At 32.7% G+C, this 21,272-nt stretch overlaps 2 protein-coding genes and 1 long non-coding RNA gene across 4 annotated transcripts in view; 2 read left to right on the top strand and 1 right to left on the bottom strand.

Moving 5' to 3' along the window:
* LOC106062903 (uncharacterized) overlaps positions 1–5,166 on the top strand; it is a 327,773-nt gene extending 322,607 nt beyond the window's left edge. Inside the window, exon 16 of the mRNA XM_056030660.1 lies at positions 208–5,166. Coding sequence (XP_055886635.1) covers positions 208–455 — 248 coding nt within the window. The 3' untranslated portion in view covers positions 456–5,166. The remainder of the gene's footprint in view (positions 1–207) is intronic.
* LOC129926461 (uncharacterized) lies at positions 1,864–8,507 on the bottom strand. Its single transcript, XR_008778131.1, has 4 exons — positions 8,314–8,507; positions 7,851–7,962; positions 3,567–3,634; positions 1,864–1,999 (listed from the first exon to the last, which is right to left on the bottom strand). It is a non-coding gene; the product is annotated as an uncharacterized LOC129926461 (long non-coding RNA).
* Positions 8,508–8,680: 173 nt separating this feature from the next.
* On the top strand, positions 8,681–12,900 carry LOC106062902 (uncharacterized). Of its 2 annotated transcripts, none has more exons than XM_013221219.2 (3): positions 8,681–8,803; positions 10,236–10,506; positions 11,859–12,900. In XM_013221219.2, exons 2-3 carry the CDS (start codon positions 10,288–10,290, stop codon positions 12,117–12,119), a joined length of 480 nt encoding a protein of 159 aa, XP_013076673.1. In that variant the 5' UTR covers positions 8,681–8,803; positions 10,236–10,287; the 3' UTR covers positions 12,120–12,900. The 2 variants fall into 2 exon arrangements, with proteins under 2 accessions (XP_013076673.1, XP_013076672.1); XM_013221218.2 differs by having other exon boundaries at positions 8,789–8,861.
* Positions 12,901–21,272: the final 8,372 nt, after the last annotated feature.

Below are 21,272 nucleotides of genomic sequence, written 5' to 3' on the forward strand. Positions count from 1 at the left end.
TGGGTAATGATTTTGAGAAAGTAAAGCTAATTTTGCTATCAATAAAGATATAAAATGTATTTTGGCAAAACTTGGAGAGACTTCTTTATAATATTTTCCACCTCCTAGCTTTAATGCTTTCACAGAGTTATCAATGCATGCATTAAAAGTAATTTTTAAAATTATTTAAAAAAAAAAAAGATTCATTGCAAAAAAATTTTTTTTTAGAAACCTGTTCGGCATCTTCCACAAGAACAGCGCCTGTCAGTCCTGCCCAGTCTCAAGAGTCCAAAGAGACAGGTATCTATGATACAAATGCTAAAAATTCTGGTCATCCATCTTCAGAGTTGGAGAACCCTTCCACTGGCATCATCAATGCAGACTCAGAAAACAAGAGCAGTTGTATGAAATCAATCAGCTTTGCAATCTTAGTTGGCTTGGCCCTAAATCACTTGTGCTCACTTATTCTTAGATGATAAATTTTTGTTGGTCAAATCTATTTTACAAGACTTTCTCAATAAAATCTGGCCATGCTCATCCAAAACAAAAAAAAATTATTTTGAAAATGTTTATTATAGATGCCCTATCTCTAACACAGATAATTTACAGATTTTGTTTTAAGTCGCAATCTGCCAAATGGTACGTTCATTTATGCATATCCTAAATATTGAGGTCTTCATTAACTGGGTCTTTGTGGCAGATTTTTCAGTCAGTCTACTCAAATTATTTAAATAATAATGTAAATACATTTTTGTCAGCCTATAAAAACTGTATTTAATATAGAATTAAAACTGCAAATAGTCTTAAACAAAAGGAGCTAATTTATTTAAAGCTGTTTATGTTGTATACAAGATGAGCCATATATTCATTTAAATTGCTCTACAAAGAGATATAATTTAAAGATTATTTTATGTAGTTGATGGGGGAAAAAACAGATTTACAGCTATTGAAATTATATAAACTTATTTTTGTTTTAAGAAATCTTTTTATTTATATCCTTAAGATGTAAAAACTAAATCTGATTCTTTTTAATTGGCTGAAAATAAAACATTTCATTAAATCATTAAATTTCTCTATGTTGGCAAAATATTGGCATAAATAAAAAGTGTTAATCTAGGATAATTGGAATCATGATAATTTCAATTGAATCAAAGGATGTTTTTTGAAGCTTGTAGCTCAGAGTTTTTGTTCTGATTGGCCGACCATAAAAATGAAGCTCAATATACAAGAAAATGTTTTTCTGTGTTAAATAATTCTTATGGTTTACCATTACCAAGTCATTGGTTTGATACTATAAATATTATATATATACATATATATATATATATATATATATATATATATATATATATATATATATATATTGCCATTGTTCATGTCAAATTTAATTATTTGATGTCAGTAGTCTTGGCCATAAATTATATGTTTACTATTACATTATGATTATTCTTTTAAAAAGTTCCTTTTTTTTTTGGAAGAAGAAAAATAACCTTTAACCTTTTTTTCTAACTAAAAAAAGGCTTTGAAATAGCTTTTTAATATTTATTTAGGTAGCAGAAATGTATTTTTTTTACTTTTTTTTTCAATAGTTTTTGGCATTACATTATAGGCCCTATTAGAAAAGTACAAAGTAGCGCATATCTTGTAATCTGAACAATTGTATTGAAGAAAAAGCATAAGTTTTTACTATAGAGTTCTTGAAGGTTTTTTTTTTTATGTTATCATTCTTTTATGTAAAGTACTATTTTGACCAAAAAAAAGTTCACTTTTTTTCTCACAGTTCAATTAAATTAAAAAAAAAATATTTTTGTTTTAAAGCCAAACTATGAAATCATGAATGAGATAAACATATTTCATGTGATGTAATACCATTTTTCCTAATGACCACTGCCTTGCCTTCTATCCCTGAATGATGTCATGATGTCCAGTCTGCAGCATTTGCTCATTGAATTTAATGTTGTTTTATTACTATTTTTTTGTTTTGGGCTTACATATTCATGGTGCGTGATGATGGAACTAACTGAAAGAGAAGTTATTAGGTGATGGTGAATGTATGAGACTGAATGTTTGTGACACTGCATGTTGGATTATTTATGTTCAAGACATTGTTAGTGCATATTAATTACAATTATTGCTACATTAGGTGCTGCATTTTTTGTTTTGTTTGCACTTTAACACACAAAAAGTGTGTTTGATTCTATGATGTCAAATATGTTTATGATTCTAATAAAATATTTCATTGTGATAATAATGCTTTAAATAAATAATGTTGCTGTTCGATTGATGCGATACTGTCATAGCTATTTATTTGTGTCTCCCTCATTATATAAACTTTGGTACAAATATGTGCATACTGGCATTAGTCTGATGGTAGTAAATCTAAGTGCCATTAGTTGCTGGTCTAATTTGAAAAAAAAAACGACTTTAGACCTTATTGTTATATTCATTACTGTTTCATTACTATACTGTTGCTGTTCTATTTTTGTTTAACCCATTATTATTTCTTATCATATTTTGACAATCTAACAAAATTTTTATAAGTATGACTCTAGTCAAGATATCCAAAGTATGGAATAAAATATGACTTCATGTTTAATAATTATATCTAGACTCAAGGTGACACAATAGAAAGGAAGTTAGTTTTCAGTGCTTCTAGTTTGGTATTAAAGGTAACTTTTGCTTCCATTACTTAAATATTAGCTCCCTCTTTGCTATTAATAAAATTTTTTATTTATTTTCGTAACAAAAAATGTTTTTGTGAAAATTAAACACAATCATTGGAAAGATTTTTTTTTTTTTAAATTAATGAAACACCTTCTGAATCTAATATTTATAACTCTTTGTTAAGGCTGTTGGAGTTCCCATCCATCTTATTTATATTTCAACCCATTCCTTTCCATTATCTTAGATTCAGAGATAATGGTTCATATTGACTAATTTTGTTAAACCTTGGTCATTGGACAACTACTAATTAATGAGAATTATAAATAATTAGCCCTGGAAACTTTTTTTTTGCTAAAAGGATTTTTTTTAGAAGCAATTAAATAGGTTTTGGAAGAAAGTCTTGAAATGATTGAAGTCATAAAAACTTGTTTTGCTAAAAAAAATATTTAAAAAATATACTTTACTATATACCAGCGTGTTCAGTTTATCTTATATGAAGAGACATTTATTGTCTAAATATTAAAGTGGACAATGTTTAATGTAAAGTAATTTTTTTCATACACTTTTATCTTGAAACCTTAACCCTTAGCACACGGATAATTATAGTATAATACTTAATTATTTTGTTATTTCAAGTATTTAGACCATTTTTCAGTTCCCAGTATTCAAAGGAATTGGATATTCCAAGATATTCCAACATTTTTCCATACTATAATTAATTATAATTAGAATAAGAAATACTGTTATAAGAATAATTTCACATCAAGTTGAATATGTTGTTACTTCTTTATATCACTAATAAGACCATGTATTGCTACTTAACTAGAATCTATGTATCATACATATAACCACTTTGTAATATTTATATTCAGAGCATGACATTAAGAAAATAGTTATAGCCATTTTTATCAATTCAATTTTACCTTTCTAAAAATATTGACATCTTGTTTGTTTGTTAACTGAGCAGGAGGCTGATTTAGGCTTGTACAAACTGTAAAAAAAAATGGATATAAAAAGTAGGATATTATTCTGACTTCGGTGTGTCATGGGTATATTGACTCTAGAACCGCAACAATTTTTTATCTGAGAAATGTTTTTCATTGTTCTTAACAATAACAGAGTCCATATTGTTTATCACAAGACAGACATTGGCAATTGAAAACAAGATATGGTGCTTGTAGGTGATCATGTGCGATTATAAATGAATGGACTCTCGTTGGTTACAATGTTGAGAATTTCTGTGTTTGATTTGTAGTACATAACATCTGGTATCAGCCATTGTTTGTTGAGTCATTTTAATGTTGATTTTTTTTTTGTCATTGAACATGGATGTGGTTAAGCGCAATAATAATTTTTAAAAATTCATGTAAATGTCTTTTGTATATTTAAAACCAAACAAGAACTATTGACACTGGGGCTTACATAGTGTTAAGTTATCCCCCCTTGTGTGTCCACAGAACTATGTGCTAGCTTCTTATCCCATGTCTCTCATTGTCATTGGTATTGTAATATGTATATTTGTAATTAAATGGTGTGCTAAGGGGAGAGAACTAGTGGAAAAATTAATTTTCTATAGTCATTTTCAGTTGAAATTTAATTATAATCCAGCAAAAGTCTACTTTCCACTGTCCTGTCTAAGGCTTTTTTTTTTGGTCGCAAAGATGAAAAAAAATTTTTTTTTTATCTTAGTTAGTAACATATATTCCCACAATTACATTATTAAACAAATATGCTCCCTTTATTTAACCAGACTAGGTTCAAATACATTGTATCTAAAGCTTATTACATCAGTTAAAAATTTAGTTATTCACACTATAAGTTTTGGACAGTCTAAAGTAATATCCATGGAAATAATTGCTTTTTTTTAAACAAAAAGTAAAACAAGATGAACTTGATAACAATTGAAATCATTGGAATATTATAAAGTGTACTAGATTTATACATTCGCTTAACCAGGATTCTTTCTCGGGAGGGGACGGGGTAAGAACATGCTCTGTTGTTTTCTAATCTAACATTCATTAATTTTAAGAGAAAAACAATCGCTGTATAAGTTGCACAAAGGAGTTGGTTTTTTTTAAAGTATTTTTAAGGTTTTTCTTGTTTTCTTTTATATTATTATTTTTTTTTACAACAGTTCATTCTATGTAGAACACTAGTTTCAATAAGCTATGTAGGTATGAACTGTTAGTATTAATAAAAATTTTATACTATAACAAACAATACTTTTTAAAAATAAGATATATGTAATTACAACAAAAAAAAAAAGAAAGATTGCAAATATGATTGTTTAAATATATAAGTGATTTTTAAATGGCTGGCCTATTTTGTTATACAATTGCTGTGGACATCTTTAGGGGGAGTCTTTGGCTATCACTTTGGGTAAGCCACCTAATGACCAATGTATTAAGGTGTAAAGACTGACTAAACTCAAGCTTGTCATGAGACTGAATGGATGTTTTTTTTTGTATTGTACATTTATTATACAAAAAAAAAATATTTGCAATAAATATGACTATGATGTAATGATCATGTTGTTTCTTTTTAACTTGTTCTTGTTATGTGCCAGCAGTTTTAACCTATAAAAAAAAGTAAAGTTCAGACCTTGCAATCTATAGGGCAGATGATGTTAAGGTCAACAGTTTCTTTGGCCAATGGATAACGAGCAGGGTGTCATGTGGTCAACACAAAGACCAACCATCTTTACTTTCCCTTACTAAAGTCAGGTACCCGTTAGAGTTGGGTGGACTCAGGGGCTCCCTAAAAATCCTGAAGTTCAAAATCCAAGATTCGGACCCAAGACCCCAGGTTTGGAAGCTAAGTTCTTAACCACTCAGCCATCACACCCCACAGTTTTAACCTATGGTCTAGATCTAAAAAAAATATTGATTTAAGAAAGATTCTAGTGAAATCGTGGATTATTTTATCTTTCTTGTCTTGTTCCTTGACTTCTAACAGCTGTGATGATTCAGGTAATCAAATCCTTCCACTCTAGTCAACAGCTGGCTTAGAGGAATATTAAGAAAGAGGCCAGTCCTTTCTTTCTCATTGTCCAGCCAACTTTCCTTCCACCAGCTCAGCTTTCACCTCTTCACAGTATCGAGTAGGCCTATTTCCTCCTTTTTGCATGACAGATCACTTGAAACTTTGCAGTTAATGTTCTGAACAAAACATAATTCGCTAAAAAAAATGAACAAATTAATAATTAATTATTTTTTTATAATATCGAAAAAGGAAAATAATATTTTCAGGACTGAGAGATAATGCTTATAAATGTATGTGGAGTTCTTCCCCTTAGATAATTTTTTGTTTTGTTTTGTTTTTTACAGATTTTGAGAAAACCTAATAAATAAAGCCTTGAATAGTCCACATATTATTTTTTTTTTGCGATGACATGCATTTTTTTTGGGGGGCGGGGGGGTCGGTAGTAGGAAAAAATGAAGAGAAATAATATACACAACAGCTCATACCACTATATCGTAAACAACACCTGCGTCTATGATATTTCTTGTTTTGTGACATTATAGGCCTATAATTATTGATTACCGAGGTTCTGTTTCTACAGAATAAAAATGATGTAGAATGTTGTGGACTTTAAAATACAGTATTCAATAAATTTAGACGTTAAATTTTATTAGGCGTAGATATTTTTAAAGCTCTCGTTTTATTACATTACATCCTGAAAGTTGGTTTCACAAAGCAAAACAAAAAACAATGACGTAATACAAATAAATCTATGTGATCAATGTTATGTGCATGGATATCTACTTGGGGCGTTTACAATACGCCCACACCTTAAAAGGCCGACCTTATATGCTTAGGCAAACTAGGCAGCCACCTATAAGTGCCTCCAAAAGGTGGGGGACTTGCAAAGTTAAAGAATTGTTGTTGTTTTTTAATCCGAAACTTGGATCAGATTTCAGACTGAAGAAGCACAACTCTGAGTTTTCTAGTCTAACTGTGTCTCTACTATGGAAATTGCGATATTTGAATGTTCGTTATTTTTTTATTTAGAAAAAGGCCTAGACCGGTAGGGTTTTAATAAATTTCTGAAATTTTATTTTTTCGCTGTTTAATTTTATTGTTTTTTTTTCATTTCATTTAATATGCCTAGGGCCTCTAATTATTCGAGGCCGACCCTGACTCCTTTTGGTCTTCACTTCCCATGCAGATACGTCACATCCTGACAAGTAGTATCGCGTGAACTGCAGCTTTACAGGGGTTACATAGAACACTAAAGGAAATTTTTTTAAAGGAAATGTTTTTTCTTTTTTTGAGGATTGGAATAAGAGTCGATTGACCCTTTACAAAACAATTAGATCAGTTAGATATCAGTTAGATATTCATTTTAAGACAGCAAACCAGGTTCACATTTAACTCCACATTCACCTATCCTTTGGTTTGTTGGACCGCTGGGGCACCACACAAGATCTGTCAACCTTCTTTCTCCATTCTTCTCTGTCATTTGTCTTTGATAGAATTTAATTCTGACGTTCTTTCTGAAAATATTGATACTTGCCTTTTTACCTTTCTGAGTGGACCACTTCGAGTGCCGATTTGGAGTTTCTGTTTCCACACAAACTGTCTTTGTAACCTTGTCCGGTTTTTCTTTTTTTTTTAATTATCTTACATCCAATATCAACATCCGTTTGCACCATCCCGCACACTACGCTGCGCACCGACCATAACAACATTACATTAATGGATATTTATATATGGCTGTTTGGTCGGGTGGTGTGCTCTCTAATTAAAAGAGTGTCCGCCGCCATCTCGCTGTTCTTGTCTTATTAATTGCAGACGTTACTTCAAAAGAGAATATAATTACGTCCTACGTGTATCAATGTGTTAGTCTAGTGATGCATGGTAATAAGTCCTGGCTGACTCAATCAACCTTGTTCTAATAGCACTTGAGAAGAAGGAGCACTTGTACGAATTTTTCCTAGCATATGGAATAAGAAATGTGCCTTTATCTTTGTGTCTTTCTGAGTATTTTATTAGGTTGTGTTTTTTGTATTTGTAAATTATGGTTCATTTATCATGTATTATTGCTAATTTACTTTTAGTCTTCTGTCCTGAAGTCCTTATGAAATGTGAATATTCGTTTGTTATAAATCTCACGTCTTTATTTTGTGTCTGTTATAGTTTATATATGTTTGTTTTTTAGTTGAGTGGTCCCAACAAGAGGACACACGTTCAAATAGTTGTCTTACCTGCGGGAGGTTTGAACTAGGATATAATATTTTTGAAGTCTTGGGAACATCCTAAACATGTAAATGTGCTGCAATGAAAAGCTGTGGCGAATTGTCTTGGTAGCCTACTAAACTAAGAAATGTATTTAAAACTTGAACTTTGAAGAATTTGAATATAATTACAGAAATAATTTATCCTAAGTTTGTTTTTTAAATCAGTAAATAACTCTACTACCTGTGTAGAGGAGAACGTTCATTTCTAAAATTAAAAATCCTTTTTTTTAAGATGACATACACATAAGATCAAGAAGTCATTTAAAAAAGACGATCAGTGATAACGATTAAAAAAAATCGAACATAAGATATGTTAGATATCATCTAGTCTGGCATTACTCATACAAAATTTGCGTCAAAGTTAGTATAGATTATTGGTTTTAAAGTAAAAATATAATAAAGTGCATTGATTTATTTGATAAGAACTTACAAAGAAATAATAGGGAAAATGTGTTGTTATTAACTTGTTATTGTTCATATATTATACATTTTAGGCATACTGTAAAATGTATATTTAAACCGTTCAGATAATTAGCAATAGGTATCAAACTCAGGTTTTTAATACATTTCTGTAGTTTTATTTTTCCGCTTTTCTCTTTCTCCAAATACCTTTTATTCAATGGTGTAAGGGAGACCATCGATATATATATTCTTTTAAAAAGTAAGAGTGAAATTACAGAACAGAATAATTAATTTTATATCTCGATTCTCTAGTGTAATCCCATCTAGATATTTAATTTTAATTATAGTTCAAATTTTTTTTAAAATTATTTCTAAATTTGTAAATGTAAGATAAAAGTGATAATATTGCTTAAATCACCTATTCTGCTTTGTTGGCATAAAATATAAAGATGGTTTTTCTTTCGTAAAAGTAATTTAAAATTTTAATACACCTTATTTACTAACAGCAAACATCCTTGGTAACAATATTTACAACGTTTTGTCTACTGTTTTATGTTATAAAATAATGTAGCCTAGGTAGATCTAGATATTTTTTTAAAAAGTCTATTTAAGATTTATTTTTTAACTTCTACTAACTCAATCTAAAAAAAAAAAAAACTAACTTAATCTAGTAAAATCTAGTTCTAGATAATCATAATAAATGATTATTGATAATCATAATATTATTAATATTAATATCAATATGTGTGTATTATACACTGTATTAGTCATCTTTCTCATGTATGTAGGACCTAGTCTAGGACTAGGACCGTATGACAATGATTTATGATTTATTGATTATGATATAATGACATGTATCATATTCCATATGATGATATATGACTATGATTAATGATAGTATCGTATTTATAAGAATAATTAGATCTAATCTAAATGACTAAATTATCTTCTTTTTAGAAGTAATGTCTCTAAATGAAAGACCCCTTTTTGTATGCTCCTGAAATTTAGTAATTGTAGCTTTCCTTAGTTAGATCTAAGTTAGCTTTTGATTTTGATGTTTTTTAACGAAAAGGGGAGTTTTATCGTCAAAACCATCTGTTAGGGGGGTTTTAAACTCAAAACCATCTCATCTGGAGGTTTATTTTAACTCAAAACCCCCATTGGTTATGCTCATAGCATTTTGGCAACTGCTTTTTACTTAAGTTTAATATTGAAGATAGGGGTTTTAACCTCAAAATCTGGGGGGGGGGGGGGGGGGGAACTCCTCTTGTTGACTTGTTTGCTTTAGTTTTATATTGTAGAGGGGGGTTTTAACATAAAAAAAACCTCTGGATTGGGGGGAGGGTAAACTCACCCCCTCTCTTGGCTGTGCTGGGGCAAGTAATTTTTTAACATTAAAATCTCACTTATATTAATCAAAATTAAAAAAAAACAGTTACAGAATTCCCCCCACACTGGCTACATCCATACATTATAATCATATATTTAAGGTCTACTTCATTATACTTGACTCAGCTATATTTTAGTATATTATAGTTATAGTTTAAGTCTTTAAAACATAAAAATGTATATAGATATAATGACATATATCAAATCATAATGATATAGATCTAATTAAAATGATTTAAGCTGTAAGTATAATATAAGCCTGAATCTATGTCTAGGTATAGATAAAGATTATTATTGTCCTGGAATCCAAAATGATAAATAGATATATGGTATGTAGGTCTGGTATAATTTTAATTACTTCAATTTGTGTTGATGCTGCACATGTGTAGAAATCTTACACATGTGACGTGTAAATATTAATCATTATTATAAGTGATATTCTCTCTTGTGTTTATTACACATGTGACATGTAGATATTAATCATTGTTATAAGTGATATTCTCTCTTGTGTTTATTACAATAAGTCTTAGTTATATCATTCATTTCTTTTTTTTTTTTCAGATAAAATTAGCACTTAATGAAGTGGTATTAAAATCACTCTTCAGTCTGGAAAATGGGATCCACGAATATTGGTTATGAACTGTTAAAAAACAGTACTCCGCAGCAAAAAGAATGCCTTGATTTTGTTCCTGACAGAATGATGCCCGTGTCAACTATGCACAGAATGGCTTTGAAAGCTCAAGAGAATATAATTCTCATGATGAACAATACTCGCATGCTTACGAGGCATCATCGTTTAGCAAGCATGAATGATGTGCTTATCTACTTGACGGTTAGTATTGTACTTTCTGAAAAGAAAAATGGATTCTAATAGAATCTCTTGCTACTTTTTAGTTCCATTCCCAATGTCTTTACAAGTCTATGTGCCCATGAGTCAACAACTCAAAATATCAACTCTATGTAATTATAATGTAGGAAACAGTGTCTGTCCATATAATATAGTCACTTTGATAATTGTTGTCTTTAATTAGATAAATGGTGATCTCTCTGAGGTTTGAAATTTGTTATTCTTGATTAAAATTTTTCATAGCCATTCTTGTAATGCTTGTCTGCATTTCATTCTCCTGGGTTTTTATTTTTCTTTTAAACAGCAAACATCATCCATACTTCCTACTATGTATCTATAGTCAAGTGGATTTGATAACTTTCAACTTTATTTTAGATTAGCTTACAGAGTTAAAAAGTAATGGGACTTTTTTTCTTTACACCAGTACAGTTTTTGTTTGCTTACCTCCCTTGCGCTGAGCCTACATGTTGAGGAGTTTGATCTCCTTGAACTTGACCTTTCTGATGATTTCCTTTATTATGTCATTTCAGAATGTTGTGTTCTAAAGAAAGTTTATCAAGTTTAATTAATGCAATTAGTTAACAAATATTTAGAATACTATAGAGCAGCATCTATATATATATGTGTGTATATATAAATAGTTCTGATAATTCTGCTTAATGTCAACAGAAGGTGTCAGGGTTTGTGTAGATGCCTGGTTATTGAGAATTGCATTAAGAAAAAAAAAATCAAAATACAGAAAATGCAGTACAATACTTGTATATATTTTGTTTGCTTGAGAATACATCAGCGAGTGCTTAGTTTTCAGGAATAAACTTAATATATGGCTCCTTCTGTCTCAGAAGACAATGGGTGTGCTCAGATGAGTTTCTGGTTTTGGTTTCATCTTGAGATGGGGCAGAATCTGGAGTGACTAATCAAGCTAATTCTGGAGCATCAGAGTTTGCCACAGTTCATGCATGTATATGCATCTGTTTAAAGGCTAGCTGATAGAGCAGTTATCTTTTTCTTTCTCTTGACTAAGGCAGCCTCATTTCTTTTGCTTTTGACGAGGTTTGTATTAGCATGCACAGCCTGTCTCCATGCTGTCCAGTCTTGGGCTATCTCCTACCACATACTTTCGTAGATACCTGTGGTTCTCATGTCTCGCTTGCGGATACTTCTGTAGGTTAGTCTTGGGCAGCCCATGGGTCTGACTCCCTTTACAAGCTCGGCATATAGTATATCTTTAGGTATTCTTTTGTCTGGCATGCAGATGATAAGTGCGAGCCAGCGTAGTCTTAATATGTTTTTATATAATTATGCAAAAGTAATTCTGTTTTATTTGCTTGTAACAGGGTAATCATGAGGATCAAGGTCTACCCGGTGACAGAGGGGACTTCTATCGACGAAAGCTGGCTGAACAGATCTACCTCCATTATGCCGTCCAAAATATTGATCATACCAATGTGCTGATTTTGGTGGAGGGCTTGATTCGTCTTGAGAGAGATTGTCGTCAGGTTCTGGCTGCTTTGGCCTGTCACCGTGCTGAAGCTCCTCCAATTAATGTAGATGGTCAAATTCTTGATGTCATTGGTCGCCTTGCTGAAGTTCACTGATGTTCATTAAAAGTGTGCAGTAACTTTTTCTTTTACAAGTAATGGAGAAATTTCAACAAAACCAAAACATCACTTCCAGAAACCTTACATCTTTTATTAGTATATCTCTTGCATGGACTGTGATATTTCTTTTTACAAAAGCCAATATATAACAAGTATATACATATATATTTGTGTGTGTGTAATTATCTTATTGTATAAATTAGTTGTTACTTCAAAAGAGAGGACATCCATTATATCATTATCCAGTATACATATTTATGTGCAGAAATCTTCATAAATAACCTAAAATAATATCAAAGTTATGAAATTAAAAATGAAAGTAACACCCATTTTAAAATAGTCTTCTTTGTATGGTTCTAGCACCTTGTTCTTCCATTATTTTTCCTCAAATGCTGTTACTCTCAATGGTATAGAAATGAAATAATAAAGCAAAAAAAAAATAATTCCAGACAAGATATTAAGAAAAAATTAATTGCATTGAACCAGAGGTGTAGTGAGTAAAATGTGCGCACCGGGCAAGAAAATTTATTAGTGCCCCCCCCCCTTTTTTTTTTTCCATGAACATCACATAGAAATATATGCTTACAAATAAAAGGTATTGAATACTAATCAGATACAGATAACCTTAGAATGTATTACCTAACTGAAATATCAACAATATTTTTTTGGGCGCCCCTCCCCCTGGAGGTAGCACCAGAGGCATGGTGCCCCCTTTCCCCCTCTCACCTATGCCTCTACATTGAACCCTCTTTTTTTTTTTTTTTTTAGAAAAAATAAACTAACTAAAAATGTGCATTACGACAATTTGTTTGTTGTTATTTGTTCTTGATTTAATACACATGTTTTATCATTGATTTATATATACTTGTACTAGACATTTCTGCATTTGAAATTGTACTATATAGTAATTTCTATTCTAGATCGGTTTTATGCTAGTACCTGTATATGCTTTAAACTGCCTGAAATGCTCCTATAAATGTGAAGTTATTTAAAGAAAATAGTTATAATTTTACACATTGTAACTGTTGAGAAAAAAAAATGGATTCATTCATAGACTGAGCCAATGTAGTCCTCTTACGCATGCTGCATCACCTTGTCAGAGTTATAGCCCCTGCTCAGAAAGCTGTTGGTTTCTTAATGCACTCATCTGTCACCTTGTGCATTACACGCAGGTGGCCAAAAATATAATCCAAGGTTATTTCAAGGTTCCCTCTTTTTTTTTTTTTTTTTTAATAATTATTGGTTGAATACAAAAAAATTAACTTATTATTTTATCTAGAGCAAATCACTATATTGTTATTCACTCTGTTTCTTGTGCACCCCACGTAGAGAGACATACAAAAAATATTTTCCTACCCCCCCCCCCCCAAGTTACTGATACGACTGAGGAAAGACTTTTTGACTTCATTATCGAAACATTTCAAAGTAAAAAACTGGAAATAACGCATCTACTAGGGAAGAGTGCAATAATTCAAACGGCGCTAATGTGAAAGGGGGGAAAATGGATTAAAATCCTTGGGCGTTTTTTTGTTTTTTTTTTTGTAATGTGTTCAGCTCACAGTCTAATTATAGAGATTATAAATGATTCTGCAAAAATATCTTTGGAAATCTTTTTTTTTTCAACATTGTTCAAGAGCTATATGTATTGGTCTCTGTCTCCAATTATAAATTGAACATTTTGGCAAAATTATCAAAATTCGCTAACATTGTATTGGAAATGAGTACTGGCTTCTGTTATAGAATAGGCCTAGACGCTGCTACAGAATTTCCGCAAACTTTAATATCTAGGATAAGAAAAAGAAAAGAGTATGTTTTAATTACGTCATTACGAGAATTATGATGAAAGTGTTAATGACCCTGCAACATTTTAAATTCTAGGCAAATATATAGGCCTAGGTGCAGAAACAGTAGGCTATTCTAATCAGTCAGTCGAAACTAATCGATCCTAAGAAAACCAATCAGACTATTGGAAAGGAACTGTATGAAGAATTAAGAGCAATATCATTTTTAAAAAAAAAACTAAAATGAATCCGACGAAGTACTGGAATATTTTTGTAGAAATAATTTATCCTCAACTTGCTCAAATTTAGTAATTTGTTTATTGTACGAATCAGCTTTGCGTCAAGCGGCGGACGTTCAATTTAAACATTAAATAAGATCAACGCTATCAAAAGAAAGACTACCAATGCAAGTGATGATATCAATCGACCATGAAACAAGTGAACCATTGAATTTAGAATCGCACAAGTCATACAATAAGTTTGCGTCACTGAAAGTAAATGAATGTGTTTTAACTTCTTGGTTTTCAATTAAAAGTATTTATAACAATAAGTTATTAGTCTCATTCGATAATGCATTATATAAGAGTGAATTAGTTAATATATGTGTTGTTTTATTAGAAATGTTTCACGTGAAAACTACGGCCTATAATTACATTATTTAAATGATTAGCAATAATTTTAAGACTTCAATTATTTACAAGTGCACCGTTACTGCATTTATATACAAATTAAAAAAAAAACCTCTAAAATATAATTAAATTTTGTTTCAAAGAATTTTTATTTTGCACAGTTTTTCCGGCTGCCCTGGATCTATGGTTAGTACTTTATAGCATCAAATTTCGAAATGATATCCTGATCAAGTTATGGCAGGGCCACCTAAGATAATTGGAGGTGAAGCGAATTTGAAACTAAAATAAGCGGAAAAATAAAAGTATAATGCAATTTATTTTAAACCAAGTTAACTCCAATAATAACATTGGGCACAAGTTTCGCTATTATTTTCTTCTTTTAAAAAAATAGTTTAGAATCCTGTGCGAGGCCTTCACTAAGCGGTAATCAACGAATAGTTATGCAGGAATAAAAAATCAAGTTTATGGGGATAATTTTCTTTTTTTTTTAATAAGTCGATAATAAATTTCATCAAGAATCTGCTAGTTTAAAATTATTTTCGTTATGTTTCAAAATCAAAAAGAGTTATTCTTATACAGAATACAAAAATGTATTCCAGATAGAAAATTGTTTATAAAACTTTGATGAATTCTAGTAATTTAATTAATAAGGCGATGTTTTAATCAGATAATTGAATTGATTTAGTATTCACCTTGACAAATTTTTGCACCAAGTTTAGGCTTAGGATTTCTGTTTTTTAAAGTTATTTTTATTTATTTTATAGAGGTCTACAGTAGACTACTATTTCTCTATAGTATTAGTCTAAATGCTACGAAAAAAACAACAGCAACACAATGCCGTGAGAAAATAAACAGGCGATTTTATTTTTTTAAAAGACTAGATAATTTCACTGATAGCATTAAAAATTTACAGCACTAAGAATAAAAGGAAATCTAGATAAGAAAAAAAAACTAAAAAGGTATTGCTCATTAAATTAGGAAATGACTGTTGTACTCATATAGGCCAACATACCATTGATCATTAATCCTAGGCAGTCCGACTAGACTAACTTGCAATGGCTTGAATCTGCATTAGTAGGTTCCTAATCTTCATGGTACTTAGTAGATAATACGTCCTATAATGATGTCCTTGCAAACGTCTTTTTTCGTGAGCTGAAAGGTGGTCGACGTAACACAGGTGCCCCACGGAAACGCTTTAAAGACCAGCTTAGGCACCAACTTACTTTAACTCGAAGAGAGCATCTGGTTACAGGCGGCTTCACAACGAGGCACCTGAAGGTCACTTAAAAAGCCGCGGGATACACATTTGAGACCAAAAGAAAATCCGTTCTACTTCTTTCCTTGCCGAAAGTTCAGCGTTAGCTTTGCAATTTGTAAGACTTGTAAACACACACACGCGTTGAACTTTAGTGAAGATTTGATTGCGTGATTTAATTGAATAATTACTGCAAATTAAATATGCCATTGGACGCGCGGTGGCTGAGTGATAAAGCTCTTGGCTTCCGGCTTCGAATCCTGGTGAAGACAGGGATTTTTACTTTCGGGATTTTTATGGCGCCTCTGAGCCCACCCAGCTCTAATGGGTACCTGACATTAGTTAACCGTGGGCCACAGAAACAGATGACCTTTACATCATCTGCCACATATAGGCTCAAGGTTTGAAAGGGGAACTTTACTTACTATTAGATACGCTATCAATATAATAAACACTAACGCATTTCTATAAATCCATTGTGGCTAATAGAATAGATTCAGACTAACTGAATGAAAAACTGAATGTTCCCTTACTTGCTATACTAAATAATTCATTTTCTAATTCCTTTTCTCGACTTACAGATGGTCAATGGGTCGATAGTTATTTTTCAAGACAATTAGAATAGTTGCTTCTTGTAAGTAATTAAGTAATTAGATAGTTTGATTTGATTATGTGTCAATTCTGTATTTTTGTTCCAATAACTACCCAAACACTGTAGGCTACTAGATCTACAATTTGTAGCCTATTATTCTGAATTAAAACTGCATTGTAATAATAAGTCAGTTGTAGAGATCGGGTCTCAAGTCTCAAACAAGGAAATCCTATGCCGAACTTGGAGTCAACCACTTAGTACGGTTGTGACAAAATGAATTACGCTTGCCAAAGGTTGCGGTGACGTGGAGGCCATTACGCGGAAAGCGCAAACAGGGACGTTGTAACATATTGGTGGTATGGTAGGTACATTTGCATATAGCATACACTTGCGTATAACTTGGCGTCACACTTTCATGGAGGACCTCAGAGCAGTGGACACCAGGTGGGAAGAGTCTTCAGATATTGCCAGTGACAGATCTTTGTGGAGACAGCTTGCCGCCCAATGCCCAATATGGTTGCCATGCAACAGAAGCTTTAGGGATTTTCATACTAAAACACAGTAATCTGCACTTTGTTTAGACTGATACCAAAGATACCAATTTCTTTCTTCAAGTAACAACAATAAGAAGATAAAAAATGAAGGAAAAAAAAAAGATCCTGACAATAATTTTGTGGCGATAAAATGGACCAACAGAAAACGTAAGGAAATGACAAGAGGGAGTTTAATCTAGATTGGGAGCTTCAAGAACCCCACTTTTAAAGATCACTATTGTCAACAAAATAATAAAATTACTTTGTGCTATTAAGCGAAAGAGCTTAGAATTGGATTCTACGTGCTGAAAAATGCACACAAAATAATACAACATTTCAATGCTTACCAAGCAGTCTAAGAGCAATGCCCTGTGCAGAGGCGGATTTAACGAAGGTGGCGGGGCCTTCACAAAAAAAGATGTATCCGAATTACGACAGATCAAATCAAATTTTTTTTTTTAGCATTTTTACGGCTGGCAAAATTTGATTAAAAAGTGTACGCTTGTATTATGCTTGCATTGCTATGAATAAATAAATACAGCTCCGGATGTACAGAGCGTCTAACAAGGGCCTTACCCTCCACAGACTTAAAAAAATATAAATTAAATATTTTTAAAAAGAAAAGTGAAATTAAATATACAAGAACTCTATTTCTTCTATCTAAAATATAGCATGATTTTAGATATAAGTATTCATAAGTGGATCTTTGTTAAAGCTTTAGAAAAATTGTAGGGGCCTCCACATATTTAAATCCGGTACTAGCCCTGCAAGTATCTTTAGACGCTTGCACCCATGCATGGTGATCTCTAATCTGGATATTTTTTTCTGATCAGATGAAGCAAAGCTAGAGTCACCATGGCGCACTATGCAATGAACTTAACACTGTAATAGGCCTAATGTTATAGCTCTAGTGGTTGTGCGGATAGGGGTAGTAGTGTGCCGATGCAAAGAGCCCCATGCCAGAGCTACACTATTAGCAGTCTATAATCGTATAAATTAATGTAATGCCGGTAATTATTTGGATACAAGACGATTGTAATATTACACCAAAATTAATATATAAATTTCACCTATCTCCTAGTCTGTGGAACCGATGGGGTGCCACACAAGATCTGTTAACAGTCTTTCTCAATTCTTCTCTGACTTTTACCTTGGATAGAATTTCTTTGAATAAAAAGTTGAAATTTGCATTTTTTTGTTTTGTAGACAGTAGTTAGCAGGTCATCGTGGGGTCCCATTTCTTTATTAATCCTGTTTCTAATCCCCATACGGTTTTTGTAAGTGACACCTAGGATCTTTATGTAGCATCTCAATTCCATTTCTAGGATCCTCCTCTAAAGATCTGCAGTCAGCGTCCAAGATTCGCAAGCGTATACGAATGTGGCCGTGGCAAGGGAGCGCATCAGTCTAATTTTAGTGTCTAGGGCTATGCCTTTGTCTTTCCAGATTGTTTTGAGTTTTGCAAGTGCTGCTCTGGATTGTGCAATTCTGGCCAGTAGTTCAGTTTTGGTCCATTCATCTGAGACAATAGCTCCGAGGTATTTAAAATTATTGACACTTGTCACCTTTAATGCTGATGCCCCCTTTGTTGGCTATTGGTCATACTTTTTTTTTTGCATTGATTTGTATACCATATGCTGCAGAAGTCTATGTGCATTACCAATTCAGTTAATTTTTCTTCTGACCCTCCCAGACCATATATGTCGTAAGTAAGTAATTCTTCTTCCTCTAATGTCTACAGATCCTTCGTAGCCCTAGCGAGCATCTTACATTATCCTTACGATTCAGATATTGAAAAGATTTGGTGAAAATATTCAGCCTTGTTTCACTCCAAATGTGGTTTTAAACCAGTTCCCAATGTTGTTGTTGAAGTACACTGTACTATTGGTCTGCTTTATTTATAGTGTACTTTCCATTGTCGCCCAGTGTTCCACGTGCAATAGGCCTACTCTGTCAAAAGCTTTCTTGAAGTGAACAAAGACACGAAAAAGATTATGTTGGTGTTGAAGGTATTTCTCGAAGAGTATCCTGGTGTTTAGGATTTGTGCTGTTGGGTTTCGACCTTGTCTTCTGATGTAATTTTGTCAGCAATTGGTTTGAGCCGCGGTTTAATATAATTTGTAACAAAACTTTTTGCTGGTATTGCTTACCGTCTTTTACCTACGAAAAGTCGATTATTGAAGAATGTAGCATTTTTTACTTCTATATAGACACAGATCTTCTTTGGTAGACGAAGAGGCCTATTTCGCCTTACTCTCCATTGGAGCCGACCAAAAGCGATGTTGTTCTTGTCGCGGTACAAAGATTTGAGACCCAAAGAAAAAACCTTGCCGAAGACATGCTTTAGAAGACGAAAAAAAAACTTAAATATACCCCCCCCCTTTTCTATGCTGTTACAAAAGAGTAACATAGACGTGCTGACAAGTTACAATTCTTGCTTGAAGAAGTTACTTGATAACCATGTATCGCTTGTACAGTCTCTGTTTGGTCGTCAGCAAGCACCATTGTAATCGAGACATTAAGGAGTTCAACGTCTTCGACGACACGCTCATTGAATGTACCGAAAGGCAGTTTTGAACAATTATTGTTAACATATATATCTATATATAATTGCCCATCTGGATTATATTAAAAGTTTGTGAACATTATCATCTTATTATCGAAGGTTTATCACATTAAAATGCCGGTTTTTACAAAGCTTATATCAGCTGACTCAGTCTGTCTGTCTATCTGTTTGGTAAAAAGTTTGTACACGTTATTTCTCCGACACCCAATTTCGGGTCAAGTTGAAATTTGCACAATTATCTCTTCTACCTAACAAAACAAGAATCAGTAAAAAAAAAATTAGTTAAGTAACTATTGGTAATTAAGTAATGTGTTTGGTACAGAACAAGGAAAAAAAATTACTTGACATGTAGTGGTATAAGTTGAATTAGTCCCACTGGACAGTCTTGTACATTGAATTCGAATTCAACCTTTGAAAATACATTTAAAAGCGATCGCGGTAACATTTACACAGAAAACCCTTTTTTCACACCTTCCCCCAACTGATCCAGACAAGGGCTAGGTGTCAGCATGGGTTTTACGAGTTTAGCTAGGGGATGATATAATGAAACGGGTTACCCACATGTGTATGTCTGTGTGTTAATTAAAGAACAACAGCAAACCAAGTTGCAAAATAAACGAACTGTAAATTACTGGTCAAAGATCTTTGAATAATAACAATTTTTAATACCAAATACAAACAGTTAATATTCAAAGTCTGTCCAAATCATGGGAATAATAAGTTTATGCATTGGTCATTGTACGAAGTATGTTTTGTTTTTTATTTTAGGCACATCGGCACAATTTAGGCCATGTCGTGCCTCGTACGAAGTAACACACCTCAAGCACGCACAATCCATTTCGGCCACACGGACCAGTAACTCCAACTGAAGTCAAGGCTCGACCTGTCCCAGATCTATGTCAGTGAAGGCTACAAGAGTGAGATTAAAACCACACGCTGCAGCTCCATTATGCCACCCAAAACATTGATCATACCAATGTGCTGACGTTGATAGAGGACTTGATTCGTCTTAAGAAAGATTGTCGTCAGGTTCTGGCTGCTTTCGCCTGCCACCATGCGAAGCTCCTCCCATTAATGTAGATGGTCAAATTCTTGATGCCATTGGTCTTGCTTGCAGACATCTCTGTAGGTTAGTCTTGGGCGGCCCTTGGGTCTGACTCCCTCCGCAAGCTCAGCATATAGGATGTCTTTAGTGATTCTTCCATCTAGCATTCATATGACATGCACGAGACAGCATAGTGTTCTCTGTGTCAAAAGAGCATTGGCCAGTTTCAAAACGTCCTGGTTGGAGACATATTATGCGTCGCAGGCATCGTAAGCAAAAGCTATTTAATATGTTTTCTTGACGCATGCCAGCTCTCACTACCGTAAAGAAGAGAGCTCAGAACACAGGCATTGTAGACTAGGATTTTGGTTGTCGTAGTCAATTTGGCATTTTCCCCAGAAAGTTTTGCCATTGCTGCAGAAGCTTTTCCTATTTTTTTTTATTTTTTTTTTTTTGTTAGCTCAGTGTCTCATACTTGGTTGCGGGCGATTGTTGATCCCAAGTAGTTGAATTCCTGCACCACTGTAAGCGTGTAATTTCCATTATGTATCGCGGGTATTTCTGCGACGTCTTGTGCCAGGATTTCGGTCTTGGAGAGGCTTATTGTAAGGCTAAACTCTTGACAAGTACATGCAAAAACACTCACAAGCCTTTGTAATCCTTCTTGTGACTGAGATATAAGTGCCGCATCTTCGGCGAACAGCTGTTATCTCTTCATTTTGGCTTTAAAACATGCCAGGTTAATAAAC

Source organism: Biomphalaria glabrata, chromosome 5 (genome assembly GCF_947242115.1).
Source record: "Biomphalaria glabrata chromosome 5, xgBioGlab47.1, whole genome shotgun sequence".
Classification (NCBI taxonomy): domain Eukaryota; kingdom Metazoa; phylum Mollusca; class Gastropoda; family Planorbidae; genus Biomphalaria; species Biomphalaria glabrata.

Excerpts from the sequence above, each read along its gene's own strand:
- LOC106062902 (XM_013221219.2), top strand. The coding sequence starts at position 10,288 with ATGGGATCCACGAATATTGGTTATGAACTGTTAAAAAACAGTACTCCG. Across the intron at positions 10,507-11,858 it reads ATGTGCTTATCTACTTGACG|GGTAATCATGAGGATCAAGG; the intron begins GTTAGTATTGTA and ends TGCTTGTAACAG.